This window comes from Mustela nivalis (genome assembly GCF_964662115.1).
Source record: "Mustela nivalis genome assembly, chromosome: 5".
NCBI lineage: Eukaryota > Metazoa > Chordata > Mammalia > Carnivora > Mustelidae > Mustela > Mustela nivalis.
This window is the reverse complement of record NC_139024.1, coordinates 144,017,234-144,039,273: the sequence shown is the minus strand read 5'-3', so window position 1 is coordinate 144,039,273 and position 22,040 is coordinate 144,017,234. Positions and strand designations below refer to the sequence as shown.

The following is a 22,040-nucleotide window of genomic DNA, read 5'->3' as shown; positions in this document are numbered from 1 at the left end:
AGGGAATTGGTCTAGCTAGTAGAGGACTAGGTTCTAGTTTCTGCTCTCGTACTGTCTAGGTGTCTGATTCAATGTCCCCTCTTTCCAGAAAGTTAGGTTATCATGGGGGAAAGCAGAGTCAGAAACACTCACGTTGGAATCATGGCCCTACATCTTTAGAGTTGTGTGATCTTGCTGAGTTTTAATTTCCTATAGGAAAGAAACTCTTACTGGGCCTTGGGAGGATAAAACGTTATGTAATAAATGTAAAACAGCTAGCACACAGCCTGACAAATGGTAGGCGGGTAACAATGTTCCAACAATGGGATTTTGAATGAAATAAACACTCATAAGTTCTGGTATCTTTCAGGTATTTACTGAACACATTTTGCTTTGCTTTTCTCCCCTGAGCCTCAGTTTTATCACCTGTAAAATGAGCCAGTTGAATTAAGTCCCTTTTAGTTCTAATGTTCAATAATTGTAGGTGTTATACTGTTAAATGAGATATTAGGTCTGGGCACTTGCTCGTGGTATGTAATGAAGTACTACATCTAGTTGTAATAGAAATAAAAACATATTGTGGTGGCGGAAGGTGAAAAACACAGTATTTCCTAAATGCGTGTGTCGAAGAGGAAGGCTTGCCCAATATAGATTCAGTAGATATTTTATTTGCATTCTGTTGTGTCTACAGATGGCCTGATGACAGTGATCAGATCACAGGGTATTAGTCAGAGACTCTGTCTAGTAAATAATGGCAGAACAGAGCCAGGAATGTTAACCCAGCTGGCAAAGTCACCCTTTCTGCAAAAACAAAGCATGGTTGACCTCTGTTTCTTAGCCCAAAGTGTGTCTTATTGTTTCCTACATTTGTTAGAATCAACCACACCAAGAGGTGAAGAATTTATTTGTGTTTTAAATTCAGACAGAGAAAATTAAAGGTAATAAAGCCGAGGAGCTTGCTTAAGGTTAAAAGAATAAGTATGTGTTTAAGCGTGCGCGCTCATGTGTGTTAAAAGAATGTAAGAATATTCACAGGTTGTAAAGAGCCCTTATTTTTAGATGATGCAGAGAGTTTTGTTGTGTTTTGTTGTTTGTTTTTATTTTCTAAAATTTCTATAATTATTATGTGTTATGTTGGTGGTGAGAGGGAGAAATGAATTTTGAGAAAAAGAAGTTCCCATGAGGGCTTAGGATAACTCAACCTAAAGGACTGAGATGATTCATCATACCATAGTGATAGTTTTTCAAAGAAATAAAGATGAAAATCACTTGAAAAAGTTGAATCTAAGAGTATAATTACATAAGATGCTTTCAATGCCACATTTGCATCTTATGCTTTGAATATGTGGAAATACATGAATCATATATGCTCACACATATTTCTTAGAATTGCCATGGTCACCGGTGTAATACAGGACCATGAGATGTAATAGGAAGAATCAAAAGATTCAAGATCCTAATCCTAGCTCCATTGTTAATAGCTGTATAGGGGCTTGGGAACTTACTTTATTATTGGAAACATGGATTACTTCATCTGTAAAATGAGAATAATAAACAAGTACTTCTACAAACTTCCCTTTCTGGGCCTAAACGAGGAAATAAATACTAAGCCCCTGGCACATGAAATGTGAGTCGTCTTCCCCTTCTCATTTCCTTTTGCAGTTTCTGTGTGCACGCCCAGATGATTGAGCACAGGCTAGGGGACTAATGTCAGAATCAGTCTTGGCAGATAATGTTTGGAGTGTTGGTCTTGCTTTTCAGAGACAAGAACTGAATTGGGCTAAGTCATCTCGTTTTTTTCTCTGCCTGTCACCGATCAAATAGTACGTAATTAACTAAATGTAACAAAAGATGTTACTGTGTAGATTCAAAAGAGAGTGAGGTCTATTTTTACCAGCTGTAGCTGAATCTCTTTTTCCCCTTCTTTTGCAACATTCGGTTAGAGCCTACAATTCTGTAAAGAGATTGAACTGTGCTGAGATTTAAAAAAAAAAAACAAAAAACAAAAAAAGAAACCTGTTTTCTTTAGATGATCTTGCATTAACTCAAAATTTGCTTCTTATGAAAACACAAGCCAGAATTTGAGATAATAATTGGTAACTTCAAACATTCGGTTTATGTAAATATTTCAAATGGCCTATTAATTTTAAGTACTAGTGCTAGTGCTAGAGAGAAAATACTGTGCTTAGAGCGAAAACTTTTAATTTACAAAATAAATGTTTGCTTTATGCCATTTCCCAGTCCTCCAAGAAAACACGAAAGGAAAATTAAAGGCCCAGTAGAACTCCATATTTAGAGACAGATGTAAAACAGTTAGTGACATGATTTTAGGAATTACATAGGCATGTAGAATATTTTGGATTGTTTTCTAAGATCTATCAAGTCTTAAGCCTGTAGAACTTACTCTCTACTGGTAATCTATGCTTGGGTATTCTACAGGGTTTCCAAATTCAGTATATTCTAAATTGGATTTATCGTTTTCTCCCCTCCCTCTTGATTTTCCTCCTATATTCTCTCTCTCAGTGAACAGCTTTCTCATCTACCCAGTGGGTCCACATAAAACATCTGGGGATCATTGGAAGTGCCCCTCTCTGACTTTCTGTTCACACTACCACCACAAAATCTGGAAAGAACTTTGTTAATACTCCAAGATCCCTCTCCCTTGCTATGTCAGTTCTGTTTTCACAGTCTTTACTTTTTGTTGGGATCAGTGCAAGTGCTTCTCTTTCTGTGCTTCTGATCTTACTCCTTCCAGTCCGTCTTCCATATCTGTAGTCTTGATACAAACAGATCTCACAACAGCCCCCCTCTGTGTTAGATTCTTAGTGCGTTCCTTATCAGGCTTGGGATTTCTTAGTTAAGCATCATTAACTAGGTACACTTCATGCCTTGGTTACTGCCTACTCATCCAGGCTCTTGCCCTGCCCTACATTTCCAATATACCTTTCACTCTGAAACATGTTCCCCTAATGTATCATATTCCTAATGTGTCCATGCTTTATCACAAGCCATTTTGCATTGCTCTGAGTGTTCTTTTTTTCTCCGAGGTAAATCCAGGTCAAAAGCTGATTAACCACCATCTCACCTTGGATGCTAATGTGGGAACACATCTACCCTTTCTCCCCCCCACACATGTGTACACTACCATATCTGTTTGATGTGGGAACCCTCCTCTGTGCTTAAAAAACTCACAGTGTATATATTCTCCCAGCATTTACCTTTGGGTCTGAAATCATTTATTTATTTATCTGTCCCTATATTAGATGATTAACTCCTTGAAGCCAATGGATTTGTCTGTTTTGAGTTTGAATTCCCAATACGTGGTTAGTGGTCAACAGAGTGAATCTAAATGAATATAACATTGGATTTTTAGTCCGTTCAGTTCATTTACCTCTCTTGGCTCCCTTCTTCTCATCTAGAAAAGTAAAGTATTAGGGGCATCTGAGTGGCTCAGTCAGTTAAGCGTCTGCCTTCAGCTCAAGTCAAGATCTCACAGTCCTAGGATGGAGCCTTGTGTGGGTCTCCCTGCTCAGTGGGGAGTCTCCTTCTCCCTCTGCCCCTCCCCTCACAACCCCCCCCCAAGAAATAAATAAAATTTTAGGAAAAGAACTTTAAAAGAATTAGACTAGTCAGTGGTTCTCAAATTCTTGACTCCATACTATTTACATCAAAGCATCTGGGAGCTGCAAAAAGAAGGCAAAACAACCTTGTAAAGACAGAAAAAAATCCAGATTGCCACACCTGACTCCCTAAAATTCTGATCAATGCATCTGAGCCAGGGCTGTATAGTATATGTTTCTGATATCTAACAAGATTTGGAATAAACTGGCCTAGAAACTGTCCCAGCTTTAGAAGTCCTTCCAATGTTCTGTGTTTCCTACAGATTCCAGTTTTCTTAATCTCCTATGCAAGGTCCTTATCCTTGAACTCTGTTTTTTCTCTGATCTCAGATGTCACCTTCACCTTCTTGTATTTTTTTTTTTTTTTGATCCAGCCATACTGAACTGTTTCTGGAAAGACCTATACAGTTTTTTTCCGGAGGGAATATCCCACTATTGTGGTAATTCTTGGATGGAACTGAGGCATCAAGTCCTTCACAAAGAATTCTCTGCATTCTTTCTTTCCCCTTTCAGATCCTGTGTTTGCTTCTGTTATAGTCCTTTGTACTATATTATATATATGGTCGCTGAGCTTCTTGAAGACACGGAACTTACTCCATGAATGTTCTTTCCTTTCCTTATTGTGTGCAGTTTATCATTCCTTAAACAAATACTTACTGAGAATCTACTATCTCAACTGAGAATCTACTACCCTAAAGTCATTACTTTGTGTCATTTTATCCTTGGAACAAGAATATTGCAGGCATTATTATAATTTTGCAACCTGGGAAACAAAGGTTCATAGAGATCAGCCACGTGTAAAGCTGGTCCCATGGCTGTTTAATGGCAGGGTCAGAATTAACTTCTGTGTCTCCGATGTCACTTTCTTCACATCACTGTGTTTTGTTTCAAAACAAAGCAAAGAGAGGAAGAGAACAATGATTTAAAGTGGATTTTCCCAAAGCAATTTTCTCATTCCTCGGTAAATCCTGACTTATGTCAGTCACCACATGGAAGCCACCAGCTGATCAACAAGAGTTTGCTGTAAATCCAGAGGAAATCAGTACAGTGGAGCTAATGCTTTGAGAGAATTTGAAGGACAAAAACTCCCAGCAGTCCGACCATAAAGAAAATTCTTTGGAGACTTTTAGCAACTCGATTTTTTTTAAAAGTCAAAATTCTGTTGCTTTTACTTGTTCTTGTGTTTTCGGACTGTCTCAGATTTTCAAAGGGCTTAGAAATCTGAATTAGGAATAAATGGTGGCAGAGAAGACCAGACATGGGGCAGGGCGGGAGGTCTCCTGGGGAATGGGAGGCCCTGCCAATTTCTACAGAGGCTTGACCAAAGTGAAGTGTAATTAACACAGGAGCTAAAGCTTACTAAGTGTATATTAGGTACTTGGCATTTTGCTTAGTGTTTTGTGTTTATTTGTTCAGTGTTTCTAAACGTTAGTCACTCTAACACTTTGATGGATTTTATTCCATCAAAGTGTTGATTATTTACTTCACGTTTTTCCTTAAATGGACTTCAGTTGGTCTACTTCTTTCCCTTTGCTCTAAGCAATAGTTCCTAAGTGTGAATTCTAATTTTACAGCATTATATTTTCACTAAATTTCTTTAATTTACATTTTTTTAAAAACATCATGAAAGAAAATACATTATTACCGTACAAGAGTTCATAAGTACTATCTGCAAATCTATTGGACCATAGTTTGTGAAATGCATTTTTTTTTTCACTTAATCCTCAAAATAACTCTTTGGGTGAAGAACTCTTATTCTCATTTACATTCGAAAGGGAAAAGCCAGGTAAAAAAGAGATTAAATAACTTGTCTCATGTCACAAGCTATGATGTGGAAATCATAGTGTTGAAATCAGATCTGTTTCCCTTAACCCCAAGCCCTAAAACATGATATTCTTCAGCCAGTCCTGGAAAAAAATTCATTCATAACCCTGGTTTTGTATGTGCCACAATGTAACTTTGCAAAAATTTGAACAGTTATGAGAATGACCAAAAATTAGTATAAAAAATTAAAACACAGCTGACCTTTGAACAATACAGGTCCACCTGCAGTGGATTTTTTTTTTAATAACTATAGTAAAATACTGTAAATGTATTTTCCTTATGTCTTTCTTAAGAGTATTTTGTTTTCTCTAGCCTACTTTATTGTAAGAATACAGTATATAATCCATGTATAATATATGATGTGTTATAACTGTTTATGTTATCAGTAAGGGTTCTGGTCAACATAGACTATTAATAGTTTTGTTTGGGGGGAGTCAAAGTTACATGCAGATTTTCAGCTGTGCACAGGATTCACACCCGTAACCCCTGCTTCATTCAAGGGTCAATTGTATTTCACTAACCCCTTTATCTAGAAGATTATTTTCTCTACGTGGCCTTATTCTTATTCATCTTTCAAACTGGTACCCATGCACCTTAAATATGCTTTCATAGCTCTGCATTTTGCTGTGGCACCTAAGTCATATTATATTTCTTTGTTTTTATTTTTTTAAGTACACTTTCTGCTCGGCTGAGATCAAGAGTTGGACATTTAATGGACAGAGCTACCTAAGTGGTCTGATAGTATTTTACTTTTTAAAAACTGAAGTGTTCTGTCAAATATTCTCCCTTTTGGAGTGAGAAATGTAAGGAAAGCACACACAATTTAAGTTGGCACTGTGTTTTTATTGTAATTCTAATGCACATCAACTGATACCAGGGTTTCATTTTAAGGTAGCCTAGAACGGGTCTTGCATCTTTTCTCCACAGAAGGAAAATAAGAATACAAGCCTTTTGTTGCAAAGTGGCAATAATATGCACCAAGATCACAAATGTATCATAATACCACGGAATAAAATGGAATAAAATGTTTTGAGGCAAAATTATAGTCAGATTATATTAAATATTAATGTGATTACCATGAGTTCCACACATTGTTCTGGAAACAACTTGTGGAAAATAGGAGTCTAGGAATTCATCTTTTTTTTTTTTTTTTCATCTTCCTACCTTATATTTGTATTAGTGGTCAGATGTGAAATTCAGAAGTGCCTTAGAATATACAGGGGCTAAGAGCAGTTAATGACACAAGGAGGCTTTTCAACAACTGAAACATTTAAAGACCAGTTTGGGAAGTATATTAAACTTGGCTTTAGGATAAGCTGGCGGGAAACAAATATGGCAGCCAATGTTATTGCCTTTCTGGGCTTTTTGTAGAGTTCAAAGGTAATTAAACAATAGAACTATCCAACATTCAAAAAAGGAAGAGTGTTGAAACTTTTCAGTTCTCTTTATTATGTAACAGCAGAGTGCTCAGGATTCCATGGAATGCCAATATTGTAAACTGAATTAAGTATTGGTCATACAGCAGACCCATCTGTGATGAATACGTCAAAGTAGCCATTGCTCAGTTTCCTTTTATGGGATTAACCACTGCTTTTTTTTTTTTTTTTTTCTCCCACATAATGTCTCTATTTGCAATACAAATTTACATGCCCTCCAGTGTATTTTCATGAAATTAGATTAGATATCTTCAAATTTTGGTAAGCCTAAAAATTATGAGGAGCTTGATCAAAATGAGTATTTTTACACTCCTACACCAGAATATTTGATTTAATAGGTCTGGAGAAGACCTTTTAAACAATGGGTTCAGTGATGCTGTTGTAAACGGACCCCACTTGGAGACTTGCTTTAGTGGCCTGAACAAGCCTTGTCAGTTCCCTCTGTGTCTTCTTGCTTTATAAAATATCCTTCTTTCTCCTCATCCTAACTCGCATTTTTTTTTAATTTATTTTTTATTTTCAGCATAACAGTATTCATTATTTTTCACCACACCCAGTGCTCCATGCAATTCGTGCCCTTTATAATACCCACCACCTAGTACCCCAACTTCCCACCCCCCACCCCTTCAAAACCCTCAGATTGTTTTACTCGCATTTAAATGCTATCAGCCTTCAATTCTCAGCTCAAACCATGCTTCTGAAACAGGCTTGATCTGACCACTCCCATCAGAGAGGCTCTTCTGAGCTTCTGTGGCAGATTCAGATGTCTCCAAACTCAGACTCAGCAACCCACCAGCAGGAGCTTACTGAGGCCTGCATTCCCAAGAAGGTACTTCTTAATCTATGAATCAGTATAGTACTATATGAATATTTTATATATGCTATAAAATATACACAAATGAGATAGTTAACAGATGAATTAAAGATAAATCAGAATATTTGTTTATTTGATTAAAAGTTTGGAATATCATATATATATCATAATATATATCATATATTATGATGCAACATAAACTTCTCGATGAAGCAAAAAAACTGAATGTGCTTCAACATGTGAAAGCATCTTGACTGATCCCTTTACAATATCGTGCCTCAGAGGGTTACTTCTAAGTTCAGTTTATTTCAACTGATTTTAATATCTGTTATAGGTGAAAACCCAGGAAACTTCATAAGTTTTAGGGGAAGGATATCATTGAGGCTACTTGCTAAATGATAGTGTCAAGTCTTGCATTTCCATCCACCAATTTTCGTAATGGATTTTGTTGAAATCCAGTAAAACTGTATCTTCCCTGATACTAATGAATTCTCATAAGCTACATTGCATTTTTTTTTAAATGTATTTTTAAATAGGTAATTATTCCTCAGGTAGTGAAAGAATAAAAAAATATCTCCCTCCCACTTCTGTTTCTAGTCACTGGTTCAACTCCCACAGAGGCAACAAATTCTGTTCCTATAGGAGCATATAAAGCATACATATATTATCTTTTGACCCAGTTTATACTCATTACCATAGAGAATGAGGAAGGACATGGTTTTCTTGTACCATATGCCCCCGCATTCCTCAGCCTTCTTTTATCAGAATTCTAATAGTACCCACTTGAGGGACGCCTGGGTGGCTCCGTTGGTTGGACGACTGCCTTCAGCTCAGGTCATGATCCTGGAGTCCCAGGATCGAGTCCCGCATGGGGCTCCCAGCTCCATGGGGAGTCTGCTTCTCTCTCTGACCTTCTCCTCGCTCATGCTCTCTCTGTCTCTCTCTCAAGTAAATAAATAAAATCTTTAAAAAAAAAAATACTACCCACTTGATATTGTAACTATGCAAATTTGGCTCATGAGCCACACAGTCCTCAAACTTACTCCCACTTTCTTTTACAACTTTTTTCTTTAAGTCACTGAGTGCTAAGGGATGCATTTAATTTTGTGTTGGCCTCAGTATTAAAAAATAAAAAAATTCCTCTTAAGTGTCGGCCTTGCTCTTTGGGAGGCTTCCTAGCTGACAGCCCCCTTCAGGTTCACTTTTTTTGGGGCAACTCTTTATATTTGGGATATAAATCAAAGTAAAAAATCTACTTAAAATGTAAGCTCCATAAAGATGGGTTTTTGTCCATCTGATTAACTACTGAAATTGTACTAGATAAAGGATAATGGTTCTATTCTCAGATAAACATTATTATTTTTTTAAATTTTATTTATCTGTTTGACAGAGGGAGAGCTCACAAGTAGGGGGAGTGGCAGACAGAGGGAGAAGGAAAAGCAGGTTTCCAGCTGAGCAAGGAGCCCGATGTGGGGCTCAATTCCAGGACCCTGGGATCATGATCTGAGCTGGAGGCAGACTCTTAATGACTGAGCCACCCAGCCTCCCCTATTCTCAGATAAACCTTATACCTACTCAGAGTAACAGTCTTCCATATGAACAAAGCAAGGATATTTGTTATGGCCATGCTTATTTATCAAATAAACCTTACACTCCAGTGGCTTCACACAGTAAATGTATTTTTTTGTTCACACTGAAGTCTGAGTTACTGATCCTGAGATACCCCCCGTTTCTGTCTAAAGTGAAGCTATGATTAGCACTTTCCCTCTGTGCTCTGCCATCCTCTAGGGCCTTGAGTCATCTGCATCCAGCCAGCAAAAGGCAAAAAAAAAAAAAAAAAAAACAAAAACAAAAAAACCCCAAACCAAAACCAACATGGAGACCAAACCATAAGAGACTCTTAACTCTAGGAAACAAACTGAGTAGGTTACTGGAGGGGAGGTGGGTGGGGGATGGGGTAAGTGGGGGACGGGCATTCAGGAGGGCACCTGATGGAATGAGCACTGGGTGTTGTATGCAACTGATGAACCACTGAATTCTACCCCTGAAACCAATAATACTCTATAAGTTAACTAAATTGATTTTAAATTAAAACCAAAAAAGAGCATGGAGAAGGTGCATCCACTTCTAAAATACCTTGGCTTGGAAGTGACATACTAATTCTGTTGTCATTCCATTGGCAAAAACTGATTGTAGGTGCTTCGAAAGGTATGAGGGGGTCTAGGAAGTATAATTCGGGCTGGGCAGCGATTTCTCAAAAGAACTCTTTACTATGAAAAGGAGGGCACACAATTTAATGGACATATAATTAGCTACTGCAAATAATTCGGATGTATTATTAATATCTGAATATTCAATTTTAAAGAAAGGTAAATATTTGGGATATAAATCAAAGTAAAAAATCTACTTAAAATGTAAGCTCCATAAAGATGGGTTTTTGTCCATTCTGTTGACTGCTGAAGTCACATGTAGATAGCATTTGGCACTCTGTAAGTGCTCAATAAATATTTGTGAAAATGGCCAACTGAATGAATGTGCTTTGTATGTTGAAATTACATATAATTTCAAAATAAGCAATATTATATATATACATATATATATAAAATGAAAGTAAAGTGCTGCAAATTATTTGATTGTGAACATAATTTCTTGTATAGAAATAGGCTTGAGAACTTTCTGGTAGTTGAATAATAGGGAAATAGATAGGTAGTAGAAATATTAGAATAGGTAATATCTAGAATACCTTAAATATGCAAAAACATTTTAAATAATAGTACATGTCAGAATAATAAATTTAATTATTTCTAATTTCAGTAGTTATAGAATTGGTATACCGACATTAACAATTATAAACAAAGAACTGTATTCGACTTTTGGTTATTTTATGCCATTTAGATAATCAGTTTTCAAGAAAAAGTCCTGTTTGGGAATTCTTCAGTCTTTTGAGAGTAACGTAAAAGTGGAACATCAATTTTCCTAACTCAAATTTCATGTAAAGGACAAACTCCCAGATTTATAAACCACATCTATGAGAAGTCACTTTTGATCTGGCTAACATAAAGCCTATAAAGAATATGGGGGAAAGGAGAAAGCACTAGAGAAAAGAGAGGTGAATAAAATATTCTATTGTCAATGATCACATTTCAGAATGTCAGTTGCAATAAGAATACTTGAATAAAGACAATCCCTCCTCTACCCCATATTATTTGGAAATTCATTTAAGACAGACCACGGCATAATTCAATGTGAAAACTAAGAACATAAGGCTTTAAAAAAACGACACCAGAGAAAAATATCTTTATACCATTCGGGATGGCAAAGATTTGTTAAAGGACTAACCATAATAGGAAAAAAAACAGATTTTGTCAAAATTAAAGACTTCTAGTTATTAAAATATACCACTAAGAAAGTAAAAAAAAAAAGCCAGGCATAGACTGGCAGAAGATATTCATAACACATACGCATAGTTGCCCCTTGAATGTGAGTTTCAAATGCACTTGTCCAGTCACCAGCAGATTTTTTTGATAAATAGAGTACAATACTATATTAATGTATTTTCTTTTCCTTATGATTATTTTAACAATCTTTTCTTCTGTGTGGTAAGAATGCAATATATAATACATATATCATACAAAATATGTGTTAATTAATAGTTTATCAATGGTAAGTCTTTTAGTCAAGAGTAGGCTATTAGCAGTTAAGTTTTGGGGAAATCAAAGTTGTAGAATGATTTTTGACCACATGGGTGGTAGGTGCCCCAACCCCTCTATTGTTCTGAGGGTCAATGGTAGTTGTGTAGGGTTGATTTTCCTTCCCATTTTTTGGCCAAATACTTTAATGTTACTCTTGCTTTGCTTTTATAACTGAAAAAAGATACGCAGATCTCCAACATAATCTCTCTGTTCAGTCCTAAGCTTTCAGAAGTACTATTTAATACCAATATTCATTCTGTGGTTTGCATGACCATATGGGTCTAATTGTTTACCGAAATATTCTTTAAAATATTAAAAATGGTATTAGCCATGAACTGATTTTAATGTGCTAGTCTCCCCATCCTGGCTTCTGCCAGCTTAGTCCCAGAGGGTGGTACTGAAAGTTTTTAGGGAAACAGATTTCTTTGGGAAAATGAGAATTCCTTCCCAAGCACCTGTGATTTGTTTATGCTAATTGAGTCATGGCTGATGCTGGCTGTGTGTGAGCTGAATCTATAATCCACTCTTTCATGTGCTTTATGTGCAAGTAGGAGTTATTAATCGATTGCAATTATCTCATTGTATTTTCATATCATTTTTCCCCCTTTCTGTTTCTTATCCTCTCGTCTTTCCTCTCTCTTCCTCTTGTCCCCATATCCTACTTTATTATGAGCCTTGAATCATGGCCAAGCAGATGCTTGCTGGGAGCAAAGGCACAAAGAACTTGGGAAAACTGAGTGCAGGTAAATTGTTGGCCCTCGGTGTACTGAGAATTGCCCAGTTCCAGTGGTGTACTCCAGAAATGGAGTTCAGTTTTTACGGTTATCTACCTATGGATGGAATTGGCAGGCTGGCTATCTCCACAATATTTTTTTCTCTTAATCTGCCTTCACCCTCTCCTTCACACAGAGTGTGCCTTGTATTAAACACAGGTTTGGAGAGCCTGCGTGTGAGCAATTAGAGGTCTAAAATGGAGTGTGTGGGAAGTTAGGAGGGAAGGCTTGGTAGTTAGCTTGTCATCCATGAGTGAAGCACAGCACGCTGCTTCCTGGATAGAATTTTAGAGGAAAGGGGAAAAAAAAAGATAAAAAGCAAGTATTTGTTGAGGGTGAGGACTTGAGTGCCATGAAAGTAAGGCTAGAAACAATATGTGAAGTGGTTCTGAAGCACTTGTCAGAGACCAGGGTCTGGAAGTTCCATGTATCCTACTTGGTCAGGACATACCCGTGAGGACATGGGTGGATGTGGCCGATGAGCTCTGTTGGTCCTAGCAGGACTCTGAGGAGCCAATAGGGAGGCATCAGCCTGGTGAGAGGAAAAGGTCATAACCAGTTGGCAATCATGCCACACTTGAGGATGAGGCTGCTTTGCAATTACTGTTTCTACCTCAGTCCTTAAGGAGCAAATTTGACCTGTAGGTCCCATTATAAGCCACATCTAAAACCATGACATGAAGGTCTCAGGGGACAAACCAGAAGAAGGAAGACAACCGGCATTTACTCAGCATGATTCCTAGAAGCACCATGGACAGGCTTCCAGGGAGTGGTTCTCAAAGTGGGTGTCTCCAGCCTGGGATTAGGTGGGTATCTCCAGCCACCTTCCATTGGGTCTGTCCAGAAGCAGGGGTGTGAAGGAGGCTGGTTTGGGGTTAGTCAACCACAGAATGTAAGTACTGGATCAGGCAGTAAGGATCTCAGGAAGGAAGGGAAAATGTATCTCAGCTGAGAGATAGCTCAGAGATAGTTTCTTGAACCTGTTCTGAACAGCTTTTGAACTAATGTCACTTAAGTTCAGCAGAGCAAACGTAGACTGGTCACCTATTCCATAATTCTACTTTTAGGTAGAATAAAAACTCAGTCATCACAGACTCATATATTAAAGAGCTCTTTTAAGAACAAGTCCAGGGGACCTGTAAATCTATTTAAAAGGTTAATGCTCCTCAACGGTACACAAAATCTCTCCTGCTGTATTTTCTTTTTGCTTTTGCTTTTTAAATTACTTCTGTTTTATGGGAGATCTAGCAAAGTTGATAACGTTCTTCATTTCTTACACCTGTATGTATTTGAAAATTGTTTTTTACCTTCTCTCCCTTTGGCCTTCAGCAGCCTCTTATTTTCAACTAAAGATTTGAATTCTTTAAAGGTCCTAGAAGTTTCTATTTTCCAGATATTCAATTGTCAAGAGTTCTTTAGTTCTTTCCCTGAATCCTGAGTATCTCTTTGTAATGGAGATTTAAGCATTCCCATTCCTTGAGTTCAACAGAGACATTTACTACATCTTAATTCTCCTACTCTATACCAAGGATGATACTAGGCACCCAGAAAATGGTATTTAGGGAGATCACCACTCTCTAGGTAGGTAACAGACACCAGTAATAATTAAACAAAAGCACCAATGATTAATCAATAATAATAAATAGTGTACTGAACACTTTATAAGCACACCCCCATTAATTCTCAAAAATCCCTATGAATTTGAAGCTAGGGTTATGTCCATTTTGATGATGCTCAGAGATATGAAATCATTTATGTAAGTTCATGCAGCTAGTAAGTGGTGAAAGTTGAATAACACAATATGACAAAGGCTATAATGTAGGCATGAATAGAACGCAGTGGAAAAAAAGGCCTAGAAAAGTCAGGCAAGGCTTCACAGAGAGTTGACACTGGGTTGGGTCTTGTATGAAGCACAGGAAAGGAAATAGCATGAGTACATTTTGTGCTGATGACTATTGTCAATGATTTGCAACGAATTGAGTTGTAACCAAATGTTCTTGTCTCTTGGGGCCATGTCAGAAGTCCCAGAGATTTAGAGTTTAGGTTTAGAGTACATTTAATTCAAAGCTGAAGATTGAAGAGATAGCAGTTCTGACAGATTTCACAGGATGGGCAAAAGGTGGAGGAAATATTTGAGAGAGAGGGTTTAAATGAATTCCTCTCCATTTCCAAATGCAAATTGAAGAGACTTTAGCTGCTAACTGTGGCATCCATCAGTTGTCAAAAGTAGCATTTCCCTTTGTTGGACAAGACAGAGAAGATGCTCTATGATGTAATGAGTATAGTTCCTAGTTCCAATGCCAAGAATTATGTTAAAGGATAAAAGAGGGGAAATTGTGAACAGGATTCATAAATTTGATTGCCTAGTGACTTTAGTCATTTGGCTGCCTTTTAATGTATTTTCCTCTTGGAAGGAAATTTAATTGTCTAAATTTTTTGATGGTCTTGGAGAAAAGAAACTTAGTGTAGCAAGGAGGTCGTAGGTATGTGTGGCCACCATCTCTCTGGAAACTGTGTGATCTGGGCACGTGGCAGAACCACCTTGAGCTTCATCATAGCCAGGAGTGTGATTTGGTCATGAATGTTTCCTTCACTGCCTATGGGATCATTGGAGTCAGAAATACTGTAATTCAAATCCTGGCCATGCTGCTTTCCTAATCCGTGAAATAAGCATCATAATTCCTCTTTCCTAAAGTTTCTTTGAGGATTAATGGATACAGTGAATATGAACATGGTAGCACCCATACATAGCCCAGTCCTTTTTTTAAAAAAAGTCCATTTGCACCTTTCCAATGCTGAAGATTTATTTAAGGGAAGGACCTAGATAGAGAAAGATCCTCAGGCAAGAATAGCTGCACGATGTGCTAAAACCTCCTTCACTAAAACAAGAGGTCAGTAGATCTGAGTCCTGGTTGCACATTTGAATCACCAGGAACAATTAAAACGATTCCCAAGTACAAGGCTCACTACCAAAGATTCTGATTTAATTGTTCTGTTGCGGGACTCCAGTCCTGAGTTCATAAAATCTCGCCAGGTGTTTCTAAGATGCTCTGGATTCAGTCATTGTTTCTTGAACTAACATAAATTGCCTGGAAATCTTGTTCAAATGCAGGTTCTGCTTCTCTAGGTTTAGGGTGCCTGAGATTCTGCATCTCTAATTAGCCCCGAGATGAAGCCCATGGTGCTAGTTCAGGACCACCCTCTCAATAGCATGTGATTAACGATCCATAACAGTGGTTCTCAACCTCCGGCGTTCATCCTAGTAGCCCAGTGGCTCTTTGGTAATGCAGTCCTGGGATCTGGGTCTGTTCCTCACAAATTCCATTTCGCTTGGTTCCAGGAGCAGCCAGGAGAATCACCCATGTATACAATGTCCCTTTCAACCTGAAAATCCTACGACGCTAGTTTTGTGATCCTTCCCTTCCAATGCAATTGTTCAGTAAAAAAATGACAGGGACAAAAGTAGTGTGTGTGCGTCATCATAGAAACCTGGAAGATGGGAGAACTCAAGTTCCATGTTGTCAGGACATGGCTGATCTCTATGCCGTATGTATCTGCAACCTCAAGAATTCTTTTGAGTTAATGGAGACCTTCACGGACTTCCCTCTAGGTAAGCAGCTTTTCCTGTTGACGAAGCACTCACAGATTAATTGGGAGAGCTTCCTTCACTGATGGATAATGAACAGGGTGACCTTGGATTTTTTTCTGCTCTCTGCAACACATCATGCTTTCCAAAACAGAGTCCCCAGAGGGGTGCTTCCCTACCTCAGGACCAAACTGAAGAAAAATGAAGGTCCACAGAGCCAATGACTGACTTGAAATCCTCTGGGACTTTCAGAAGAATCTGTCCTGCAATAGACCGGATGGCTTTTGTCCTTCTTTTTCACCTTCTGGGACTTCTCTGGCTTTGACTAGCTAAAAATATCTTCTACTTAGAGGCAGGCCTTTGCCACTTTCCAAAAAGAATAGAAAAATAACTGTGATGGGATTAAAAGCATTATAATTCCAGTATCGTGGAATTAATGACATTTTGGATGTCATTAATAGAAAAGGGTTTGGTTTCTAAGAAGTTTATGAACTTGTAAACAAAACTGATATAAGGATGGTACTATGGAAAAATAAAACTGAGATGTTCTTGCTTCCCCCTGCAAGAGTATTTACACCTGCAAGAACCCTTGATCAGTCTACAATGGTATCACCATGACTTTGAGAATGGTCAACTCAAAAAGGCAATCATCACCCTCCAGTTGAGTGGATCAAATCCCTGGTCACCCAAATTCTGGGTGCTCAGCTCCACTCTGTGCTCCCAGTTAGACCTTTTAGAAGCGGGTGTCGGATCGGGGTTACTTAATCTACCATGCACCTGTCCCTGGGCTGGGTTGGCCAGGAAGAGAGCTGCTGTGTGCGGTGTTTCATCCGGAGCACGAAGCCCTAATTGCCTCAAATGCCTTTCCCAAGAGCTGGCTCCCAAGCTGCCCCCTTTTCACTGGTGCTCAGAATCTCTACTCAAACACATACACCTGTTTCTGCAAGGGAGGGCAGCAGGCCGTGGTCCTCAGGCCTCTGTCCACTCACCCGAGCCCTTTATCAGGCCCAGGAACTGGTTGTCGGGGAAATTCTAGGGAGTCTATACCAAGTGAGTCACTAGTAGTGACTACGTGTCACTACACCTGGGGTGGTGTAGTGAAAAGCCCCGTATTGCCGTGGCAGCAGAGTTCCTGGAGAGGAGACGGGGGTTCACCGGTCCTACGTGGTCCAGCTCTGGGGAAGGCATATGGAGAAGTGGGAAGATCCTCACTTGTCATGTGAAAAGAAGGACCAGGTGGATAGGGAATACCAAGACAAACTCACTACTTTTCAATTTTGCCTGGAGTTGGGTTTTGATGTGACAAGAAAATCATCACCGTGTTTTATAATTCATGGAAAATTTAATTTTCTTTCTTTCTTTTTTGCTAAAAATAGGAGATTACGCTCCTTTCAGGCTGTGTTCTTGTTTGGCAGTGGCTTCCTTATGAAATTTCAAAAAGAGGAGGGGATAGCATTTTGCCAGGGATGTTTTATTGATTTGCTGATGTGTAGCATCTATGTGGCAGACAGTTTCAGCACTTTAAATCTTACTTCATTAAGGCTCTTAGCAGCTGAGAAACTGGGCATTGTTGTGGTTTCTTCTGTCTTTTTCAGGGGGAGTTGAGCTTGTCCAGGTTCACCGTGGCAGACCCGCGATTTGAACCCCGGCAGTCAGGGTCCAGGGTCTGCAACCACTGGGTGATCCTGTCTCTAATGCAGAGGAAAGGGTTCCTGTGCCAGGAAGGCAGGAGAGAAACTGGATTGGGTGGACCGGTCCTTCAGTGTGGGCCCCTAGACTGATGTGCTGCTAGGTAATCATCACCGGGGCTCTTGCTTAAAATGCAAACTCCTCGGCTGTACACCTGGGTAGCTGATTCAGGAAGGCTGAGGTTTTAAAAAATCGAAATAGATGATGTTTAGGGACCCCTCCACCTTACTACGAATTCAAGATCCTTTGACTGGAACGCCGTTCGATTACCTTAAAATGAACGTGCTCTCAGGAGCTCCAATGGCTTATGCTGCCACCTCCCCTGCATTTTCTAATCATTCCAGCTCTGCTGTCTAAACCACAGTCACGGATGGTGACAATTCTGACCACTCCACCCCCAAACTCCATCTGCTGACAACCACCAGGCTGCTTTGAGTCCTCAGAGCCTCCCACACCCTGCCTGCTTTCCTTCCGTGGAAGCCCGGAGCCCACAGGCTTCTGAAAAGCTTCAACTGCCAGGCAAAGTGGGCATCTTTAATACTGTGAATGAACTCGACTCCCTTTCTCTGCTGATGATTACGCAGCTCAGGTAGGTGACCCCACCACTGAACATTATTGTCCCGCTCAGACTGAACGCATCAGGCGTGGTGATGTTGAAACACGGGTCTGGAGATGGGGACTGAGCCTCAGCCCCTTTTCTCCATCTACTTCTAGCATCTTCTTACTTGCAGACTCAGAGGAGGCTGGAGGTTCTGGCCAGTCTCTCCCTTGTCTCCTACTTGAGTAACATATTCATGTCTCTGTAGGTGGCTGAGAGGAGCATTTGCTGACTACGTACAACCAGAGACACAGGGAGAATTAGCTGTTCTATCACTTTTGCTAATTTAAGTTCTGCTGATGAGCACACTGACCCGAGCAAATCAACCAGATCATTGTCCAGCCCCTCCTGGCTTTAAGAAGCCTGGATCATACCCAGGAAAATGGAACCAGAGAAGGAGGCTTGAAAACCCTCGAGGTTGCCATGGGAAATCGGCTTACCAGTGAGGTAAAACCAATGCAGAGGAGACCTCTGGGAAAGCCAAAGCAGATTTCATCAGTGCCCCATGTGAAGTACCTGTCACCACCTAACAGTGAGAGTCCCCAAACAGCACTCCTTCTCAGTTCTGCCTTACGACTTCCAAGAATTTGACTACTTTTCTCTTTAAGAATACGGTCATCGGCTTTCTCTTCAGTGTATCCCCTATACTGTGCAGGAGATGCCCATTATCAGAGAGCCTTGACTGAACACCCTAAACATTCCGTGGAAAAGAGAAAATATGTTTTTTTTAAAAATCTCCTGCCTATCAGGAGATCCCATAAGACACTCCAGCTTCTTTCCAATGCACTCGCAAAATATCCTCAATGCATCGCGGAACAGGAAAAGCCAGCCAACCAGAGCCTCGCTGACCATCTTGTAATATGCACATATCAATAAAATTAAAATATCAATAAAAATGCACATATCAAACATACATACTTCACAACAGGCATGCTTCTTACTGCTCTCTGGGTGCTCTGCTAATTCTCAGAGCAGTAACAGAGTTTATCTAAAACAGATAAGGCAGCTCTAGAAGCACAAAGCTGATCTTGGGAGCCCCTAACCCACCTGGAGTTTAGTCAGACAGGTCAGGGTGCCCTAGATCTCCTCAAGTGTAGTGGCTGCAAACTTAACCTTTCCTGGGGTGGGGCAGAGGTGGGGAAGCATTCCAGATACCTTTCTGGATACCTATGCCTTGGGTGCAAGGAAGTGGGAAATCATTTTCTAACCTAGTTGTCCTAGGGGCATTTATGTCAAAAGTTGGCTAGGATGCTTTTTTCTTTTCTTTTTTTTTAAAACCACATCCAAGAAGTTTGCGTTTATCCATTCTATTACGTGCCTGCCTCAATTTCAGCAACAGTTTGGTAGAGATTCGTTTTTGATTTAGTAATCCCAATTACCGACCCTCTGCAGTAGAGCTACAGCTGCTGCAGTAGACAGCCAGCTGTCAGTATAAAACCAACATGCATCCGAGAGGACTTTCCTCTCTTGCTCCCATTGTATTACCTTGAGCTCCTTGACTGTAGAAGAATCTTTGAGCTGACTCAACATCCAAGAGTCTATGAGCAGACTCGACATCCAGAAAATAATCCATTTTGGGATAATCCATCCTTGATGTTCTCAAAGCAGAGTTTCAAGACAAAATAGTCACTTGTGTGCCTATGGAAAAGGAAAAAAAAATTCACAATATTTTAGACTGTCAAATAGATGTTTAAAACCATGTCTGTGTGTGTGTGTGTATAAATATATATATATATACAATGTATTATATTTGTTATATATTATAATAATATATACATATTAACAATTTTGGAATAAGAAATATCCCATTATGATCCTCCCTCATTTGAGAGTTCCAGTTCTAAACCCACCCTCAACATAGCTCTTCTACTGTAAGAGAACATGCAACATTTAATCAACATTCATTAAAGGAAATATATTCTACTCAGAAAAAAAAAAATCCAGATGATTCAAGCTAAAGAGAAATAACATACCAGTTTTTCCTTGTTATTTATTAACTGGAAAAATAGGCTGTTAAATTCATATGCTATCCGTTTTGAAAAGATCTGTCTGAGGAATGGCTCTGTTAAGTGTCAGCGTTCTGAACTGATCCTCGGTCCAGGGAGTTCCAATTCCCTTAGAACGGGGAGAATCGCCTGGGAATCCGAGCCTCCACTTAGAGGTGCCGTGCATTTATGACACATGCTGACATGTTTGCTATAAAAATGCCTTGGATTCCTTCCCTTTTGGCGCTTCCCTTCAGCACATTTTATAAAGTGCTCCAGGATCATCACCTGCTTGCCCGTGACCCAGGCTGCTTTTGAGAAAGAATCCTGGTTTGGGGGACAAGGATCCCCAGGATGTCATCATGCACTGGCCTGTCAGGAAGCTGATGCACTTATTAAAAAGCATTCAGCCAGCTGGGTTCTTTTTAGCATATGTAACCTCTCCCTGATACTTGCACAAATGAAGTATCTCTCTTTCTGCAGGATGTTTTTGGAAAGAATTCATAAGACCAAGTCATTCAAATTGAGCTCAGAAGGCTAATCCAATTCGTTCCTCTTTCTAACAGTGAATATTTTAATTTAAGAACCCAAATCTGGTAAGAGGAAACTTTAAAAAATTCCCAAAGGTAATCCCAAGAGCAAATCATACTTACTGCAAGAGGAAAAAAAAAAAAAATCAAGGACTAACTGCCGGCAGTAAAACCAAGAAGATTTTCAGCTGGAGTGTCTTTGATCTTACTAAATTCCCGATGAAAGTAAACAATTTTGATTGTTTGATTAGAACAGCGATGAATAATGTATACAGTCCAGTAGACCTCCTTTATCACATAAAATAGCCAGAGCATGTTACCTTAGCAACAGAAGGTGACGCCAGTCTCAGCCTCTTTGTATCCTCCACTCTAAAGGAAGAAAATGACCAGTTTCCCGTATAAAACTTGGGCACAAAATCATCACCATCAAAATCTACATGTAACCATCATGTGGTCCATTCCCCATCACCCATTCCGTCTCTTACGCAGAGAAGTGTCATCGTCATTGAAAAACGGGTTTTGGCTTTACTAATTTATGTTTATAGCCCCAAGTCACACTTCGATTTGCAATTGCAACCGAATTACATGATTAAACCATTAATAGGATCGAAAAGTTGTCTAGAAATTGTTGGGGGGGGGCACCCACTTCCTACCCTGATGCTGGCTACGGGTTGCAGGGAATGGCCGTTTGAGCTTAGCATATGTTAAATGTTCCCCTGTTATAATTAATACATAGATCAGTCACCAGCGTCTCGGCTGAAAATAACTCTCTTTCCTTCTGCGACTCAGTCGCTGGAAGAAGCTGAAAAAGCTGCCTGAAATCTCCCAGCTTTTAAAAAATGCATTATAACATGCTCTTTTGGGAGCTGTACCCCCACCCCCTAGAAAAGAAAGGTGGCCAGAAATGAGACAGGAAAGGAAGAGTCTTGAAGTTAGCAGATACTCACGCACTTGTTGGCCTCTTGCAGCAGGACACCCAGAGCTCCTGATGACGCTGTGCGATGCTGCTGAGCACGGGAGCCCAAATGAACAGCTTCTAATTTTCCCTTCAATCTCAATTCGAGAGCACTGAGCAGAGGCAAGTGATGGATTGGCCCATTTTATATTATGATGAAATGCAACCCCTAAGAGGAGATCTGAGTGGAGCTGCTCTTTAGAACACATTAGACTGCTAATTTAAGAAAATTGAAAGGTTTTGTTTTACTGTCTTTTATGTGTTCTCTCTGCTACCCCCTCAGTTTAATTTGCATTTAAAATTATGCTCATGTCTCCTCAGTTCTCCAAGGTGTGGAGTACTTTCTAATCATGATGGCTGCTTGGGTAGGGGTTGGTGCAACGCCACTTTTATTCTGAGCTGCAAAACAAGGTGGGTAATTATAATCCTGAGCTGTTTTCTGGAGTGAAATATAAAATGAACATCTGATTTCAACCCCTACCTCTCCTCTGGCCTTTCTTCCCCTTCCTGCCTCTGATTGCTTGGTCAAAGCTCCAGCCCAAATCATGCCAATCTGTCT

General features: G+C 39.5%; 1 protein-coding gene across 4 annotated transcripts in view; it reads right to left on the bottom strand.

Annotated features, from left to right (window-relative positions):
- The window catches only part of PHACTR1 (phosphatase and actin regulator 1), a 562,751-nt gene extending 541,156 nt beyond the window's left edge, over nucleotides 1-21,595 (bottom strand). Inside the window, exons 1-3 of one of the 4 annotated variants that reach the window (XM_082730196.1) lie at nucleotides 21,474-21,595; nucleotides 20,847-20,895; nucleotides 19,497-19,649 (exon numbers count right to left, since the gene is read on the bottom strand). In XM_082730196.1, the coding sequence (XP_082586322.1) occupies nucleotides 19,497-19,599 (103 nt within the window). In that variant the 5' untranslated portion in view covers nucleotides 19,600-19,649; nucleotides 20,847-20,895; nucleotides 21,474-21,595. Of the gene's footprint in view, nucleotides 1-19,496; nucleotides 19,650-20,846; nucleotides 20,901-21,473 lie in introns of those variants that run through there. The other 3 variants (XM_082730204.1, XM_082730202.1, XM_082730201.1) reach the window with 3 other exon arrangements.
- Between the last annotated feature and the right edge of the window lie 445 nt (nucleotides 21,596-22,040).